Source organism: Crotalus tigris, unplaced genomic scaffold (genome assembly GCF_016545835.1).
Source record: "Crotalus tigris isolate CLP2741 ecotype Arizona unplaced genomic scaffold, ASM1654583v1 scf7180000024396.1518868, whole genome shotgun sequence".
Taxonomy (NCBI): Eukaryota; Metazoa; Chordata; class Lepidosauria; order Squamata; family Viperidae; genus Crotalus; species Crotalus tigris.
In genome coordinates this window covers 166,138-183,592 of record NW_024100564.1, presented here as the reverse complement: position 1 = coordinate 183,592, position 17,455 = coordinate 166,138, and the positions used below count along the sequence as shown (strand labels likewise).

The following is a 17,455-nucleotide window of genomic DNA, read 5'->3' as shown; positions in this document are numbered from 1 at the left end:
AACAGTATTTATATGGTAGCAAAATAACTATTATTATAAATACAGATCTTCAAACTGCAAGACATTATAGCTTCTATGTTACATGAATGGTTTACATTAATTAATATTGATTTAAAAGTAACCACAGCTATCAGTTTTAGAATAGTTTCCACATTCAGATAGTTTAGGGATATATAATGATTCCAGTACTGCTGGAAACATTGCACTACATCATGCAAATTGTGATTATTTTTATATTTTAGAAGCATATTCTTTGAAATCCTTCAAAGTAAAAAATTATTTAAGACCAGTACATTAATAATGTTTGCAAAGCACTCTGGTCAACAATTCCTAAGCAAATGTTACCATTTGAATATCTGGAAGAAGTCATTAATGATTAGGGAACCTTAAAACCTTTTCCAGAATTTCCTCATTTAAATCTTTGCAACCCATAATTAGGCATTTCTCAATGAGATCTTGAATATAGCACTGTTAGATGTTATTAGAAGAGAAAGGGGTACATCTGCAGGGTTATGTTGTAAGAATTCAAGATTAGAACATCACTCACATTTGACTTCAAGCCAAGTACTTGAAGAACAGCTTCCAGTGTCAATGGAGTAAGTCTCTTTATCAGAGGATTGGATGTTTTTAATGCCTAAATAGTAAATAAGGTCATCATTCAAGATTGAGATATCATAATTGTCATTTGATTCTAAATGATATAGGCTCCATAGAAAATAGCATTTTCTTTCTGGTGGCACTTCATTCTCACTAGGTAGAGAGCAACAGTTTACAGGAATATCTGAAATAATGAATTAATTGGAAATAGACATATAACAAATTCAAAATGTGAGGCAGAAGATACTTGTAGGTAGAAAAAGCATGGCAAATATTGATTTCATTTATCAATGGATGAGGGCTACCTATCCACTTTTCAAACTTAGCTGAAAATAATCAGATTTATAATGTAGGTTTTCTCAACTAATAGTTAGTTGAAAATGTCTTCCTGATAATGTCTTTTCTGTCCTAATTTAAATCCCCAATTTATACAATAGCTTTCTGTAAATGTTGGATTCATTTGCGAGATTGAGGGTTATTTCATAATGTCTTACTCTGAGGCATTTCAATGTTGATTTTGTGCATAGTAAATTATACATTTGGTATGTATACTTATTAGTTACTTTGAAAAGGCATGTTTATTGCATGTACATATGACTTATTAATCTGACATTTTTCATAATATATTACTTAAGGAGCTAATATATAAGGATACCATAAAACCTTGGCTTGAATCTTTTAATTGTTCACTTTAATGCCATTCATGCTACAATATTATGCTTCCTACAATCCTGGCATTAAAGACAGTGGGGTTTCTTTCGAGGTTACATGCAGAGGATCATATACATTTGATTACACATGAGTTGTGCAAAATTACTTTTCTATTTGTTCTCATATTATCATTCATAGAATTATTCATTTGTTAAAATCACATTCATTTTCATTATTATTCTATTATTGTTCAGCATCTTGTTTTCTGCTTTCAGTGGAAAACAAAGTTGAATATTTAAATCTAGACCTCTATATTTTCTTTCCACAATGTGAAATATGGCAAATTTTAAGGGAAAAATGAGAAAAATCTATGTCTTTAAGATCACTTTTTAAAACTATGCATAATAAAGTTGGGAAAATGCAGGTTTTCTTCACAGTTGTGTAAGTAAACTGCACTCTTACATATAATATGTAAACCTGAGAGGCAGTTTAGTGTAGTGGTCACATGAGTCTAGGTTTGCCTTAAGGCACAAAACTGAATGATCTTGGACCAGACACTGTCTCTCAGCTCTAGAAAGGAGGCAATGGTAAACCACTTCTGAAAATCCTTACCAAGAAATCTGCAGGGACTTGTCCAGGCAGTCTCCAAATGAATAGAATAGAGCTGGAAGGGACCTTGGAGATCTTCTAGTCCATTCCCCTGCTCAAGCAGGAGAACCTGTCTCAGACAAGTGACTGTCTAGCCTCTTTTTAAAAACCTCCAGTGATGGAGCACCCACGATTTCTGGGGGCAAGCTATTCTACTGGTTAATTGTCCTCACTATCAGGAAGTTTCTCCTTAATTCCAGGTTGCTTCTCTCTTTGATCCATATCCAACCATTGTTTCTTGTCCTGCCCTCTGGTGCTTTGGTGAATAACGTGACCCCCTCTTCTTTGTGGCAGCTTCTCAAATACTAGAATACTGCTATCGTGTCTCCCCTATTTCTTCTTTTCTTTAGACTAGCCAAACCCAAATCCTGTAGCCGTTCTTTGTATATTTTAGTCTCCAGGCCTTTGATCATCTTAGTTGCTCTTCTCTGAATTTTTTCCAAACTCTCAACATCTTTATAGTGATATGGTGACCAAAATTGGCTGTAGTATTCCAGGTGTGGTCTTGGATGTGTTTGAATGGAAACCTAGAAGTATTAGCAATCTTACATTTTGGCATTATTTTTTCATACATTTATGATAAAAGAGGGGAGGAAAAAGAATTGGTAACTCTGAGGATTATGAATATGATTTTTATTAGGAAAATGTCACTGCTTTTTGAAAGGCTTTGAAGTTTTGCTAGCTTCTTTGTTATACTGAAGGGCAGATGTTACATGATCTTTACCAACAGCTGTTCCAGAAATGTGGACATCCAAAAAAGTGCTTTGGAAATATAAAGAGCAGCGCAAGTAAGATTTTAAGAATCTTTTAATTTAAGTAATGTTATCCTACATTTTTAGTGAGCTCTCTGGAATCCAACTGTGGCTGATAGAAAAAGCTAAGCAGGTTCTTACCTGCTTAGGAATTGAATGGTTGACTGCCAGAAAACCACAAGGCTCTAGCTAGACTGGGAAGTTTACAGAAAATATGTATAAAAGTTATAGAAAGCAGAAATGGCAAATGCAAATGGCTTTCTTATTGTACATTTTTTTTTCATGAAATCAGGAACAAAATCTGACTCAGAAGACTATTTGATTGTTTTATATGTTTGTTAGAATCTGATTTAAAAACAAAACAAGAACAGAACAAAAAGCCTGTCCTCTGTCATTCTCTGGCAGTTTTGGAGTACCTGGTTCTCTTGCTCTTTCTAGACTCCCTCTGTCAAAATTAAAATATGACATGTTCCTTCCTATTTTTCATCCATTGTAATTTCAGTCTGAGAAAATGAATGTTAAACATGAGCAACAAATGAATATATGGCATTTCAAATTTATCTACATCTTTAGCATTTATTTCTTCACTAGTAACAAATGAAATGAATTAATCCTAGTTTGTCTGGTATTTCATTTGTTATGAAACAAATGCACACCCATGTGGAGCCTTTGGTCAGGAAGCCTTACTTTCTGCTTCCAGTTCAGTGGAGAAGATATCTACATCTTCTACTTTGACCTGATAAATGCCAGCATCGTCTGGCTGCAGATCATTGATGGTAAAATGATAGTTTTTGCCCTCTTGCTGTAGGTGGTGCTTTAAGTTGTCATCATTAAAATTGATCTTCTGGCCATCCTAGAAGTAAGATGAAAGAACAAATGAACAGGCAAAGCTACATCCTTGTAAAATGAATCTGAATTTATTCTTATCAAAGTTATTTTAAGTAAGATTTGAATTATAGTCACTTTAAGAAAAACAAAGTAGGCCCTAATTTGTTATTAGCCATATCTGAATTGGTCAAGTAGAGGTTTTCTTCCTAAAACAATAACTTGTTTAGGGATGAACAATAATCAATTTATATTGCTAAGAAGAACAGAAGACTGCTATTGAAAAGAAATGAATGAATGAGAGTACAAAAGATTCAAGAATCAGATTGCTATTGTGCCCATGAGAACTAACTATTATCCAACCATTTGGAAGGGCTGCTGCTCTGCTGAATTTTATCCTTTTTGTAACATCTAATCTTTGCTATTTCTCTTCTTCCTTCTTTCTTCTACTCATTTATCTCTTTCTATATCATCTCCATCCATTTTTTTACACTGTTCTCCTAATATTTGTGTTTTATGTGCTACCATAAAGGAAGTCTATATATAAAGCCATACTGGCAATGTTATTTCTGAGATAAAATTGCTATTGTCAAATGAAGTGTTAATCTGCTTCTTTCCATAGCTGTTTAGCTCCTGTGCAGCCATGGCTTTCTCTCATAAAGTTCATTTGTTGATTTAGCCAAATCACTATCTTTCCTTCCTTACTTTGTAGAGGCAAATTCTGCTCTCTGGATTTTTCAGGTCCATCTCTAGGTCAAATGAAGCATTTCTTCGTTCTTTATTGACTTTCAGATGCTTCAGATTTGCAATACTGTACACATACTGTAAGAACAAAAAAGAGGTAAATCATCTGAGACCTTATATAACATTATATATAAAATATTTGCACTACCAAAATAGAACAAATTCATTATTGTATCAAAGGAACAAAATGGTGTGATAAACTCCATTTAAAGATGTTAAGACAATTATTTCTCAGTGGGCTACACCATGGAAATAGACCCAAGACTTGCAGCAGGATCCTTTTTAAATGATTAATGGTTACTTTGTCCTTAAAATGCAGTGAAAGTTTGCGTTCTGTTAATATATTACTTAACATGTATTGAATATTTATCCAATCAAGTCCCAGGATATGAAGCAAAATGGTCTTACTTGAGCTTGCTTATCCTCTCTCTCTTTCTTCATTTCCTGAAGTTTTCTTAGCATTCCACGGAAATCAACAACTCCATACTTTAAGCAAATCTTCTCGTAATCTTTCTTCTCTGCATTTACCAATATTTGTGCAATCTGTTCCATATCCATTTTTTTCTTTGGAGCAATTGGAAGTGTTCTACAGGTTAATTCCCAAAAAGATAAACCCAGACTGTACATGAATTGCAAGAGACCTAAAATATGTCATGTAATTGTGGAAGAAGCATATGAGGGAAAAGTCTGGAGGGCTACTTTTTTATCATTACTTCTCTTTAGAAACACATGCAAATCCATTAGACAAGTTTCATATACTTTGCAAAAATTTATATACAATTTAGTATACTGGAGTTGGAATTTCTGTCTGCCATTGTTGTACTATTATTGCCAGCATATAACAAAAAAATACACCTATTTAACATAGGCCATTGTTGGAAAGCTCACCGTTTCTTTAATGTTTTTCTGAAGTCTTGAATCTCTTTCTTTAAATCTATAAAAGATTTTAAACACTAGCATGAAAATTTAGCTTACATCACAAGAAATGTGCAAGCTTTAAAAATGATTTCAAAGTGCTTTGTATCTCCATGTGAAGCTAAAATAGTATTTTTAAGATGTGTGGACTTCAACTCCCAGAATTTCCCAGCAAGCACATTCAGCTTCTGGGAGTTGAAGTCCACACATCTTAAAGCTGCCAATTATTAAAAAACACTAGTCTAAAATAAATAGCAGCTTCTTAAAGAGTTGTTCACCCTTTTAAAACAGGAGCGTTTTTTCATGCTCTCATGAAAATCTGCAAAAAGTCAGATTCCTTTAGTGAATAGCAGAGATGTGCTATTTGCATGAAGTATTTGTTCAAAATCATATTTAAACAGTTATAATATAAAACTTACTAAAACTTTAGACCTGGGTTTGACCTTCTAGATTACCACTATTATGATTTTTTTATAACATTTATAGCAACTCACCTGCCTGTTGTGTAACAGGCAACGGTGTTTTTTTCTTGAAGTCTACTGAGCCATTTTGATAAGAGATAAAAGAAAAGGAAGAGATAGTGAGACAAAACAAGAATCCTTAATTAACAATACCAGGGTAGGAATACACACAACAGGTTTTGTAGAATTTATAGTGATTATAGTTAGCACTTACACAGTTTTCAGTGAGGTAAATATACATGACTTGTATTAAAACATCTGAACATTTATAGGAAACAACTTTTTAGACAACTTACAAGGATGTTAAATAGTGAGTTTAGTTTATGAATAGGTAACGTGATGCTAGGCAACGTAAAAAAGGAGCAGACTTTGGTCATAATATCATGACCACATCTTTGGTTTTTTTACACAAATACAGATGCATACTGTTGCTGCCCTTGATTTCAGCCCCATGTCACAGATAGATTGCTCAGACAGATTGCAGCATGCTAACATGATTTAATTACCCTCTATAATTTTGAGACCAGCAGTACAGGTCGCTTCCCCATACTCATTCACAGCAATACAACGGTACAAATCAGCATCATCTGAAGTAATTTTGTTTATCTTCAAAGGGAAAAAAATGAAATCAGGGCAATGAATAAAATTACAGTTTCTTAGACTGGTATAATATATTTCCCACTCTTCTGTTTATTGAGTAAAAAGGTAGAACTGCTAATCTTGAGAAAATTCATTCTTTCTGTCTGTCTGTCTGTCCGTTTGTCTGTCTGTCCGTCTGTCCGCCCATCCATCCATCCATAAAAATTAAATGCTTATCCTCTCTTGTTTCTATAAATAGAATTTACAGCTATTAATGTAATATATAAAGTATGTCCATCCACTTTATCTTTAACACTGTTTTATGTTATAAAACTAAAATAAGAAATTCTATTTAATATATCTAACAGAGATTAGGCTTGATCTCCATGCAATACTGATTTCTGGCATCAAAATATGCCACAGAGAGCAAAAAACTGATAACCTAGACCAGTGTTTCTCAACCTTAGACTGAAAAAAACCCTAGACTAAAGCTTGATATTAAGAGCAAATTGAATAAGTAGTCCTGGTCTGAGATCCTATATCTGAATCTGCAGAGACTCCCGCTCTTGAGATCAGATGTTCTTGAACAATCAAAAGAGATAATAAAAGGGCAATATAGTGCTGAATTGTCACCCAGAAAATGTTCCTTAGTGATATACCCCTTGGTAAGGAGTAGAATCTAAAAAAAAAAAAAAAATTCAGACCCAAGAAGAAATAAAAGAAAGATCCACTTTAAGTGATAGGCCTAAGTACTGAAATAGGGTTGATATGTGCTGCTATAACTTCATGGTGTGTTGCTGTAGGTCAACTTTTATTTCTAATAATATTCTGAATTTTCATTGATATTTCATCCACTCTTTTATTGCTCAAATATTTTAATTGATCATCTGGCTAAACTACCAAGTTCTAACAGGCTTTGATATTAGATATTTAATATCAAATTTCCTTATTAATCCAGAAGAAATATTGTTCAGCCCAAAAGCAGTATAAGCAAAGTGATTTTGCAACATATATTTCAGGTGTTACATTAACTGTCAAATCTCATCTACAACATTAAATGAGTCTGTCAACACTGCTAATATTGAATATTCTTGCTTTAACAAAATATGCAGAACTGTCTGGTATTTTCAGAGTTAATTCAGATGACAGAGAAAAGGGAGGGGAAATAACAAAAGCCAGAGAAAAGGAACGGAAGTGAATCTCTGCCCTCTGGGCTAATTGGAAGATGTGACTTGTGACTGCAAGATAAGGGAGGGGTTTAGCAAGAGAAGTTAGATGCCAGCAAGAGGAATTCAGATTCTGGCATAAACCTCCATGATGTGCCGTCAATTTGTAACACTGGTAATAAAGGCTTTAGGATAAACATGCCTGGAAGTTCTTTGAAGTGTTTCATTAGTCGGAACCATGACAGAGTCTTTATGAGAGTTGTCAGTCCCTAATATATACTTTATTGAAAATTAAATAGTGAAAATATATTAGCATGTACAGCTGTATGGTAGCTAAATATTACCTGCAAGATAAATTCATTTGTGCCAGGATTAAAAGATGTTTGATATTTCTGGGAATCATCCATTTCCCTATTATTGCACTTCCATAAAACCTTTGGTTTTGGTTCACCTTTGACCACAGCTCTGAAAATGGCATTTTTACCTATCAAAGAAGAAACAAGAAACACATAAGCTGCTTTTCAGTGGGAAGTAGAAATCTAAAAAACAAAAATCCCTATGGAACCTTGGTCTTGAATTCTAAAATCCCATTGTGAATATTAAAAATAAATCAATTTTTTAGAGAACAGAATGGGAAAAGCATAGCATAAGGCCAACGATGAACCTTGTTTCATTATTAGCATTTAAGATCCCCATGCTTTAAATCTGGTATCAGGGACAAACCAAAGCACTTAGCATTTACCAGGAGTTTTTAATTGATTACAATAAATTGGTTAAAAGAATTGCTATTCATTTAGAAAATTAAGAACAGAAGTAACGAATCCTTAAGAAATCTCACCTTCCTGTAATGTTACAGTAATTGGTTTGCGCTCAAAGTCAGGAGTGCTGTATCCTTTAGGAATATCTTCTACAAACTGTGTAATGGCCACCCCAGGGAGGGCAGATTTATTCAAAGATTTAACTGAAAAGTAATAAAGGTCAAGATCAAAAATCAAAAGTTGATTGCAATCAAATATCCAGATATCTATTTCTACAAGATTACAAAATTGTTTGGGATTAAGGAAATAACATACATAAAATGTATACTATACTGGATTTTTAAAACTTTTTATACAAAACTAATTAGACCATTCTAATGCAATATGGGTATGGATCTACATTAATATTTATTTATATCCCATAATTATTTTTACAAATAATTCAAGGCAGCAAACATATCCAACACACCTACCTCCTCCTATTTTCCCTACAACAATAACCCTATGAGGTGGGTAGGGCTTAAACAGAGTAACTGGCCCAAAGTCACCCAGTTGTCTTTCATGGCTAGGGCAAGACTTAAATTCATGGTCTCCTGGCTTGTAGTCTGGTGTCTTAACTAGCAGACCAACTGGCTCTCTCAATATATATTGTTACAGTAATTGATGTAGACAGTGCTTTTTTTGTCATAGAACTCGCGGAACCTTTTTTTGAATGGAAGAACCGGTTCCTTCTAGGCTGCCAGTGTGAATGAGTTAAGAGAGTTCACTTAATGCTCTCATGCTTCGCCCCCCCCCCTTCCTGCCACACGGGACTCACCTGGAAAAGGTCTGTCTCCTCTCTGCTGTGGTTCCTGCTGCCACTCCAATCTGAGGGCAGGGGATGCGTCCACAGCCCCCCGTGGCCCGATCCGGGCTCTGGAGGCCTGGAAAAGACCTCTGCTGCCCAGATCTATGACCGTGCAGTGATTTTGCGATCCTCCAGTGGCCTGATCTGGGCTCCAAAGGCTTAGAAAAGGCCTCCGTAGCTTGGATTGGGCTGCAGGGGGGCTGCAAAATCATTTCACAGCCATAGATCTGGGCTCCAGAGATCTGGATCAGGCCACTGGGGGCCCACAAAATTGCTCCATGGCCATGGATCCAGGTGGCAGAGGTCTTTTCCAGGAGCCCAGATCGGGCCGCAGGGGGCTGTGGATGCATCTCCTGGCCTCAGATCGGAGTGGCAGCAGTAACTGCGGCAGAGAGGAGGCAGACCTTTTCCAGGTGATTGATCTGCACCTCAGAAAGTCCCTAAAGCGGTTTCTTCTTTCTCCCCCCCCCCTGCTCTATAAAGGGCTTTCGGGTGAAGCCAGAGCTGTGCATGAGTTCCGGCACCTTTTTTTTTTTTTTTTTACAAAAAAAAGCACTGGATGTAGAATCCCAGATTGTAACTGAAAATATGAATTTTTTTGAAATCTTCAGCTTTGGTTCTCTGCTGACATTCCCTCTCCTATTCTTTCCCCTTCTACCATTAGAACTCAACTTTTTTTTATTCGAAGCCCACACAAAGCTTTTATTTGACCTTAATTAGCTTTTATCTCTACACAGAAAGCATTCCCAATTATCAGAACTCCAGAACTGTGATATTATATTGGGAATATTTATTAAACCCCGTTTTACTTCTGAACTACTATGTTGAAAGTGAGACTTGTAGAAATAAATTAGACCTATTTTTCTCATATTTTATAAAATTTAAATGATTTATGATTATATATTTAATTTCAAGAGCTCAGGGAACTTATTTTCTAGAAGTGTTCTGTTGGGTAGATCATATATTTTGAAGCATATGAATCCAACCATTTACTTCAAACTGAATACGATTGGATAAAAACAATAACTGGAGCTTGAATATGTATGTCCAAGCCATTGAAATAATGTTGAGTGAATAAATCCTTTCCTGGAAGAACTAATTGTCTAATCTTCTAGTGAAGACCTTACCTCCTCTCCAACTTGCCATTGTTTTCTGTTGACAATTGGAATTCAGCAGTTTGGCGAAATCCACCTGCAAATCAATGCCTCATTATTATTAGTGGAAATATCTAACTTCTTTTAGAAGAAACTGTTTTAAAAGATATCTTAAGATACAGGATAGATGGTAGAAAGAGAGAGAGATAGTCATACACAATAAGTCAAAAGTGCTTATAACATCCCATTCACAATTGGACATTTTTCATTTTTCAGAGCTATGTACTTAAGCTTTTTGACATCTTAGCAGTGCTGTTCTGGTTGAGAATTTTAATTATCAAAGATCACACATCTGGAAATTGCTCAGGCTGGGGAAAAGCAGCTTGCACAATTCAAAAACACTAATGATACAATCCTGAATGTACTAACTAGAAATAAATTCCACTCATACCAATCTTGTCATTTAATTTTGAGAGCGATTGCTTCGGGATGTTCAATTTTTTTCATATATTATCTGGCCTAATGATTCATGTTCTTTGGGGGGGGGGTGTTAATGTTGTTGACATTATAATTCTCTTGCACTGAGATGGGAAATTGGATTTGCAGAAATGCTTATATAGCTCATAAACGGAGAAACTGTTTTCATGCTATTTCATGGATTTCATCTTTAACATATTTTAATAAGCCAGAAAACTTAATCTTTAATATCTGCAATTTGGGATAGATTTGAACTGAAATAAGAAAAGAATTGGGAATATCTAATAAATAAAGACACTAGGTGGTGCTAGAGACAATTCAAAATTGGTAACCATATTTGTCTGCTTAGAAACACCAACATTTTAAAGACAAAAAATGTATTAAAGTACAAAGTTCTGTGGAGTATAGATAGTTAAAACTAAGGAGTGTTTCTTAAGCTGGTTGATAAATACAAATGTGCTCGTGAAAAAGAAAGTAGTGAAGTCAATGGGAAAGAAACTGTGAATCTTATACAAATTTTAAATATAACCCACATAATGCTAAGTGGAATTTGTAAAGCAATATTGATGGTAATAAAGTCATTTTGCTATTCTTAAGCTAATTCTCAGATATAAAAGGGTTAAAATAATTGAAAGACACAAGTAATATTATTTCTGACACATTCTTAATTGTTTCAACAAAGAATTAAATTTTTCATAGCTGTTGTATATTGGGACCAATATTTTACTGAGATATCCAACTTGATCTAAGCTCCATTTTTTGTCAATTAGAACCAAATAAACCATTATTATTTCTTTCTGGTTCATCACTTTCCACCAGTTATAATTGCAAGCTTAAAGGCCGTTAATTGAGTTTGGAAATGCATGTGAAGCACTTTGTTGTTGGCTTTTGTTTTTACCATGTTAAATAAACTGTACCATCCACAACTCAACCTCCTCGCTGTCACCCCTAAATAATTTATGAACAGTTGATAAACAAAGTTCTTACATCCCTTTGGGGATGAGTCTTGTCTGTTAAATCCTTGTATCTGCTTTTTTATCTTTAACTAGTTATTTAAAAAACCTGTTTTTAAAAACAGTTATGTACTAGATCACTCATCTGTGTGCTGAAATTCCAAAAGCAAAGTTGCATGTATTTATTCTTTAACTGTCCTCAAGTGAATATCATGAATTTAATCTGGGGTACAACTTGAAGTCTCAGGGATGTTATCATCCCTTCAATTCAGATGCACATATACATAAACATCTGGAACAATCTCCTTAGTCATTCCAATAATAATAATAATCTGACAAAAGAGTACATGGAGTGTAGTTGTATGCCAAATGTACTTTCTGATCTAGATCCAGCTTTTATTTCCTCTGAGCCTGGTCTATTTCTGCTGTGATCCTCCCTGCTTAAAGCAGTTGTGATTTTCAGCCTATTTCTTTCATATGACGAAGCATATTTTGCCAGGGAAAACAACTGCCACAGAATAGTCTTGTTGTCTTTCAGTCATCTCAGGATTAATTTTGCAATGCTCTTTGGAGGAGGTTGGATGCTCTACATTCTCTACTTTTTCCTAACACCAACTCTGGGAGATTGAGAATCATGATGTGATCAAGATACTAAGGAGTATTTCTAGGTTAATCAAGCAGTGCAGAGCTAAAATAGAACATGATTTATGATCCAAACTAATACTATGTGTCATTTCACAGTGCTTTCAAGGGCTTTGATCAACCAGCTTTTACCACAATTGGTCACGATCTATGCTTGATAGCATATTCTTGTAAATGACAGTCATTTAATATTTTAGCATAAATTTGCAGGATGGGTGCCATAACTCGATGTTTAATAGTTTCAGGTTCTCCAAAGTCTTTCTGCAAATTCTAAACACATATTTGGACTGTGGCGATTAGCATACAATAAACACCATGGCAGCTGAATGGATTCTAATATGCAGAATTTAGAAATGTCTATGAGCAGGTGGACAATCTCCGGAAGCTTATGCAATGTTGATAGAATATCTTTATTGACATTGTGTATCCCACAATGAAATTAAGTGCAGACTACACACAAATAAAAACTACAAGTAAAAACATACATTATATACACATATCTTTCACATTCTATTCACCATTGCTCTGCCCCTAATACTGCACTTCAGTGTCACACTATACAGTAGTATTTAATATGAGATTAAAGCTAAGTCTTTCAACTATTCTGTATCTCTTCTCTCCTGGAATAGCGATTTTTATTCACTGCAAGTTGTAACTCTTTGTTCTATAGATGTCTATCAAGTATTTTCAGTATATCCATCAAAGTATTTGTATTTTGGTCAGCATGATGCAAAATAGATGTTGAGACTCAAGAAAAGGTGCAGAGATGATTATGGAACTGGAAGCTAAAACATATAATGAACAATTGCAGGAACTGGGTATATCTAGTCTAACAAAAAAAAGGACTGGAGTGACATGATAACAGACTTCCAATATTTGAGAGGCTGTCACAGAGAGGAGCATATCAACCTATTCTCCAAAGCACCTGAGGGAAGGACAAGAAGTAGCAGATGGAAACTTATCAAGAAAAGATCCAGCTAGAAATAAGGAGCAATTTCCTGACAGTAAGAGCAATTAATCAGAAGTTGCTTCCACAAGTTGTGGATGCAACATTTAAAGAAGAGGTTTTAAGATGAAATTGGACAGACATTTGTTTGGAATGGTATAGGGTCTCCTGCTCAAACGGGGTTGGACTAGAACAGTGGTTCTCAACCTTTTTAATGCCGTGACCCCCAACCAGTCGTAAGTCGAGGACTACTCAACCGGTCATAAGTCGATGACTACTCAATTGGTGCAGCACCGTTTGCAGAATGGGACTTTTGGCGGGCTCAGCAGGGCAGAGACAGCCTGGACAATTCCTATTGGCTTTTGAAAGCCAATAGAATTAGACTCTATTCAAGAGAGTCTATTCTATTGGCTTTCAAAAGCCAATAAAATAAAAGGGAGTAGCACAGCTAAGGAAAAGGGGGAAAAAATGGCGGACTGCGTTGTTTGGCGACCCCCATGAAATGGTTGTTGGACCCCAAATGGGGTCCCGACCCACAGGTTGAGAACCACTGGACTAGAAGATCTCCAAGGTCCCTTCCAACTCTGTCATTCTGTTAAGTGAGCAGAAGTAGTTGCACTGTTAATGGATTGCCTAGGCCATTCCAATACAGGTATTCTAGCATAAAACTAGATAGCTTTAAAAGACATGCTAAAAATTAACAAATTCAACATTCTGCTTAAGTGCTTTTGACTTTCTTGGCAGCTCCAAATCACTGTAAGGCAAATCTTACCTCATTCTTATGAAACTCTTTGTAGGATTTGAAAATTATTTCCAGAATTATTTCAAATGATATCTTTTGATACACTATCAAAACTGAGTCCTTTATCTGAAAATGTAAGAACTTGAATTTACCAGAGAAATACATACATCTTCTTTTTTTAAAAAAAGATTTAATACAGCAGCCATTTATTACATGTTATTAATTTGTCTTTCAAAGATTTGATAAAGTGTCATAGACCCAAGATTCAGAAGGATCCTGACAGACGTGAGCATTGGGCTCTAACTAACAAGATGTAGAGGTGAGAAAAATAAAATACTACATCTACGCAGGAAAAAACAAATGTACAGATGTAAAATAGGTTGTACCCAACTCAGTCATAGTAACTACAAGTGAGATCTAGATGTTCTAGAGGACTACCACTTAAATATGAGCCAGCAGTGTGTTGCAGCTGCAAAAAAAGAGAAGCCAATATAGTCCTAGGCTGCATAAAGGACAAAAAGCAATGGGTGGAAGCTCGCTAAAGAGACATCCAATCTGGAACTAAGGAGAAACTTCCTGATAGTGAGAACAATTAACCAATGAAATAGCTTGCCTCATGAAACTGTAGGTGCTATCACTGGAAGTTTTCATGAAAGTATTAGACAACCATTTGTCTAGGATGTTATAAGTTCTCTGCCATGGGCAGGGGGTTGGACTAGAAGACTACGAGGTCTCTTCCAGCCATAGATACTGTGTGATTAAACAGATTAAACAGCTATGACTGTTATTTGATTAAATAATCTTGTGTGTGTATCTGTAATTTATTTTCCAGCTTTATATAGCAGTAATTGGTATAAGCCAGTGATGGCGAACCTTTTAGAGACCGAGTGCCCAAACTGCAACCCAAAACCCACTTATTTATCACAAAGTGCCAGGGCCGCATCAGCATTGTGATGCCCTTGGGGGGGCAGGGAGGCTCCTCTGAGTGCCACCTCTGGCACGCAAAAACCAGGGGTGCAAAAATGGGCCACCGTGCTACAAGGCGCAAAAATGGCTGCCGCCATGCTGCAGGATACAGATACAAGGCGCTGCACCACACAAGAACAAGGCAGGGCTAGTATCACGCAGGCACTAGCCCCGCCCCATTTGCAGTGCATGCATGCTCGCAACCCTGTGTGCACATGCACACATGTAAAATGCTTCCCCCTTCCTTTTCTTCCAGTCCACCAATCGACAATGTTTGGTGACCTCTGTTCTATCACCTCTACTCGAGCTTGCTAATCAGCTGCTTCGCCTCCTTTGTGTTGGGCGGGGCTCCTGCTCCGAGTGGCGGTGGTGGCCTGATGGACCTGCTGCTGGTGGTGGTAGTGCGCATGCCAACAGAGAGGGCTCTGAGTGCCGCCTCTGGCACCCGTGCCATAGGTTCGCCACCACTGGTATAAGCTTTACAAATTCAGATATTATACACATGAATCATTCTTGTTCAGACATCCAGGGACAGGAATTAATAATGAATAGTTTTGCTAATGTTAAAATGCTGGTGAGTTTGTCCCAATTCTAGTTTCATAGTGAAGAATGAAATTATCTTTGAAATATATAGATCTGAATTTCATTCCACGTCCACAAGCTGAAATGCTAAATAATTGTGTATTTTGTATGCATCCAGCAAAACGTGTTTTACATGTGTTAACTAAAACCTTGGCATGTAGCTTTTAAATAACTGTGAAAGTGCTCTTGACATTGATTATGAAGTATTCAGCATACTTTGAAAAACAGGTGGCCAATTTGCAATTTATAGACCAGAGATATTTATTTAAAGAATTCTAAAAGTTTAGCATGCCTTTTCTGTTGTCTTTTCTCCCAGCAACCAATGAGTGGCATTCCAATATCCCTATGTAGCTTAAGTACTTTCTGTATTTGTCTGCCTGTTGGTCAACATGCAGCAAGGATTAAAATCTAACCTCACAAATGTAGAAAGCAATAATATACAGCTTCTAGGTTTAAAATCAGCTTCTTCCTTTTCCTCAGTTAAATCTGATTTAAAGGACAGGTCAGCATTATTTGTTAATCCAATTCATAATTTAAAAGAAATAAAGCATGCTTTTAAATATTTAAACTTCTGCCTTAAACATCTTGCTCTTAGACTTCCAGTTTTTGTCCCTGTGTTTGCTTTGATGCTTCTGACAGACCCTTACAAGAACAAGTGAAAACATTAGGCAAAAATGTTTGAAAGTACTCTGAAATTTAGCCTAGGCTAAATTGTTCCACGTAGTCTTATATTGTTACCATTTCTGACCAGATGGCTTCTTGCTTCAGGTAAAATTAACACTGCATATTCTAAATCTTTTGTGTGTAATATGTCTGGCATATATGTTAACAAAATAATAATACAAGCAAACTTAAAAATACATAAATATGGATAAAATCACCATTTTCTCCATTTGGGAAGAAGGGATGGTCTTATCAATTCTGTTGCTCTTTTAGACTTCATATCAACTCACAAATGTGCATTCACTAAAATTTATGACCAAATGACTTTGTGTACTGTAAAATGCAGTCACTGAGATTCTTAAACTCAACATTAACAAGAACTCTCATGTCTCCCTTTAGATAAATCTTCATCCTTCATTACATGCCTACACTTGAAATCCAACTATAGGTGTCTCTAAAATCCAATTACATTTACCTTTCAGTTTTTAATGTAACAACTTTTCATTGGTGTGGTTGTGTTGTCTCATGGAATCCAACAAAATGTTATTTCCAATTTAACTATAAAAAGGCAATAATTGAGAAGGGCAACAAAGAAGAATCCAGAGCAGGGGTTCTATGTGCAGCTATTTTACTGTTTTGTACTCCCCCTTCCCCAAATCACTTTTAAATTTGCATAGGAAGGATAAAGGGTCATCAGTGTGAATTCATATAGAGTTCAGATAATACCAGTACTAACCAGAAAGTGACTCTTCCCCTATCCTTTTCAACTTATATGCCCCCTGCAAATTCAGAAGCTTTGAATGGGCAGTTTTGAAATCCATGCATTTTTCTGCTATTGAAAAGTAACATAATTTATTTAATTAATACATTTAAATAATCAACTAAATAATTTCCTCTGCCATGCAAGAGCAATCTGAAGGAGGCAGGAGCTTCTAAGATTTGTGACTCACCTGGTTACTCTTCCCTTTGCCTTACAAGCATCTCCCTCTTTGCTGCTACTCAGTAGCGTCTCTGTTGCAGCCAAGGCTGTGCAAATGAAGATCTAAGAACTAAATCAGTAGAAGCCTTTTGACTCCCCTCCTAATCTCTCTCTCCTCTCTCTGTCTCTCTCTTGCCCTCTCTCTTTCATAAGTCAAAACTTGTCAGAGTCATTGCCTCTAAGTTGTTTTTTTTTTTTTTTTTTTGCTGGAAGCAGCATCTGTCCTCTAGGCATTATTATTTCAAGCCATGTCAAAAAAAATGCTGAAGAAATTCAAAGTGAACTTAATTTTTGGCATTTCATAAATCCACCTGGCAGGTTAATTTTCTGCCAATCTGTTTTTTCTTGTAAAAAAATTGCTTTTTTTCCAGACCTTTTCCCTTAGAAAACTTTTAAAATATTTCCTTGTAAAGCACGCTGCTGCTTGCACAGAAAGAACACTTTTCAAATCTCCGGGGCAGTCACAGT

The 17,455-nt window shown here is 35.8% G+C and overlaps 2 protein-coding genes across 2 annotated transcripts in view; both read right to left on the bottom strand.

Moving 5' to 3' along the window:
* Positions 1–6,046, bottom strand: part of LOC120301772 — a 22,758-nt gene extending 16,712 nt beyond the window's left edge. Inside the window, exons 1-7 of the mRNA XM_039329364.1 lie at positions 6,010–6,046; positions 5,627–5,671; positions 5,106–5,151; positions 4,626–4,803; positions 4,179–4,295; positions 3,336–3,501; positions 548–634 (exon numbers count right to left, since the gene is read on the bottom strand). Coding sequence (XP_039185298.1) covers positions 548–634; positions 3,336–3,501; positions 4,179–4,295; positions 4,626–4,803; positions 5,106–5,151; positions 5,627–5,671; positions 6,010–6,046 — 676 coding nt within the window. The remainder of the gene's footprint in view (positions 1–547; positions 635–3,335; positions 3,502–4,178; positions 4,296–4,625; positions 4,804–5,105; positions 5,152–5,626; positions 5,672–6,009) is intronic.
* On the bottom strand, positions 6,031–17,406 carry LOC120301790 (immunoglobulin-like and fibronectin type III domain-containing protein 1). Its single transcript, XM_039329413.1, has 5 exons — positions 16,959–17,406; positions 10,071–10,134; positions 8,177–8,299; positions 7,683–7,822; positions 6,031–6,199 (listed from the first exon to the last, which is right to left on the bottom strand). The coding sequence occupies exons 2-5, from the start codon at positions 10,087–10,089 to the stop codon at positions 6,092–6,094; spliced, it is 390 nt and encodes a 129-aa protein (XP_039185347.1). The 5' UTR covers positions 10,090–10,134; positions 16,959–17,406; the 3' UTR covers positions 6,031–6,091.
* Between the last annotated feature and the right edge of the window lie 49 nt (positions 17,407–17,455).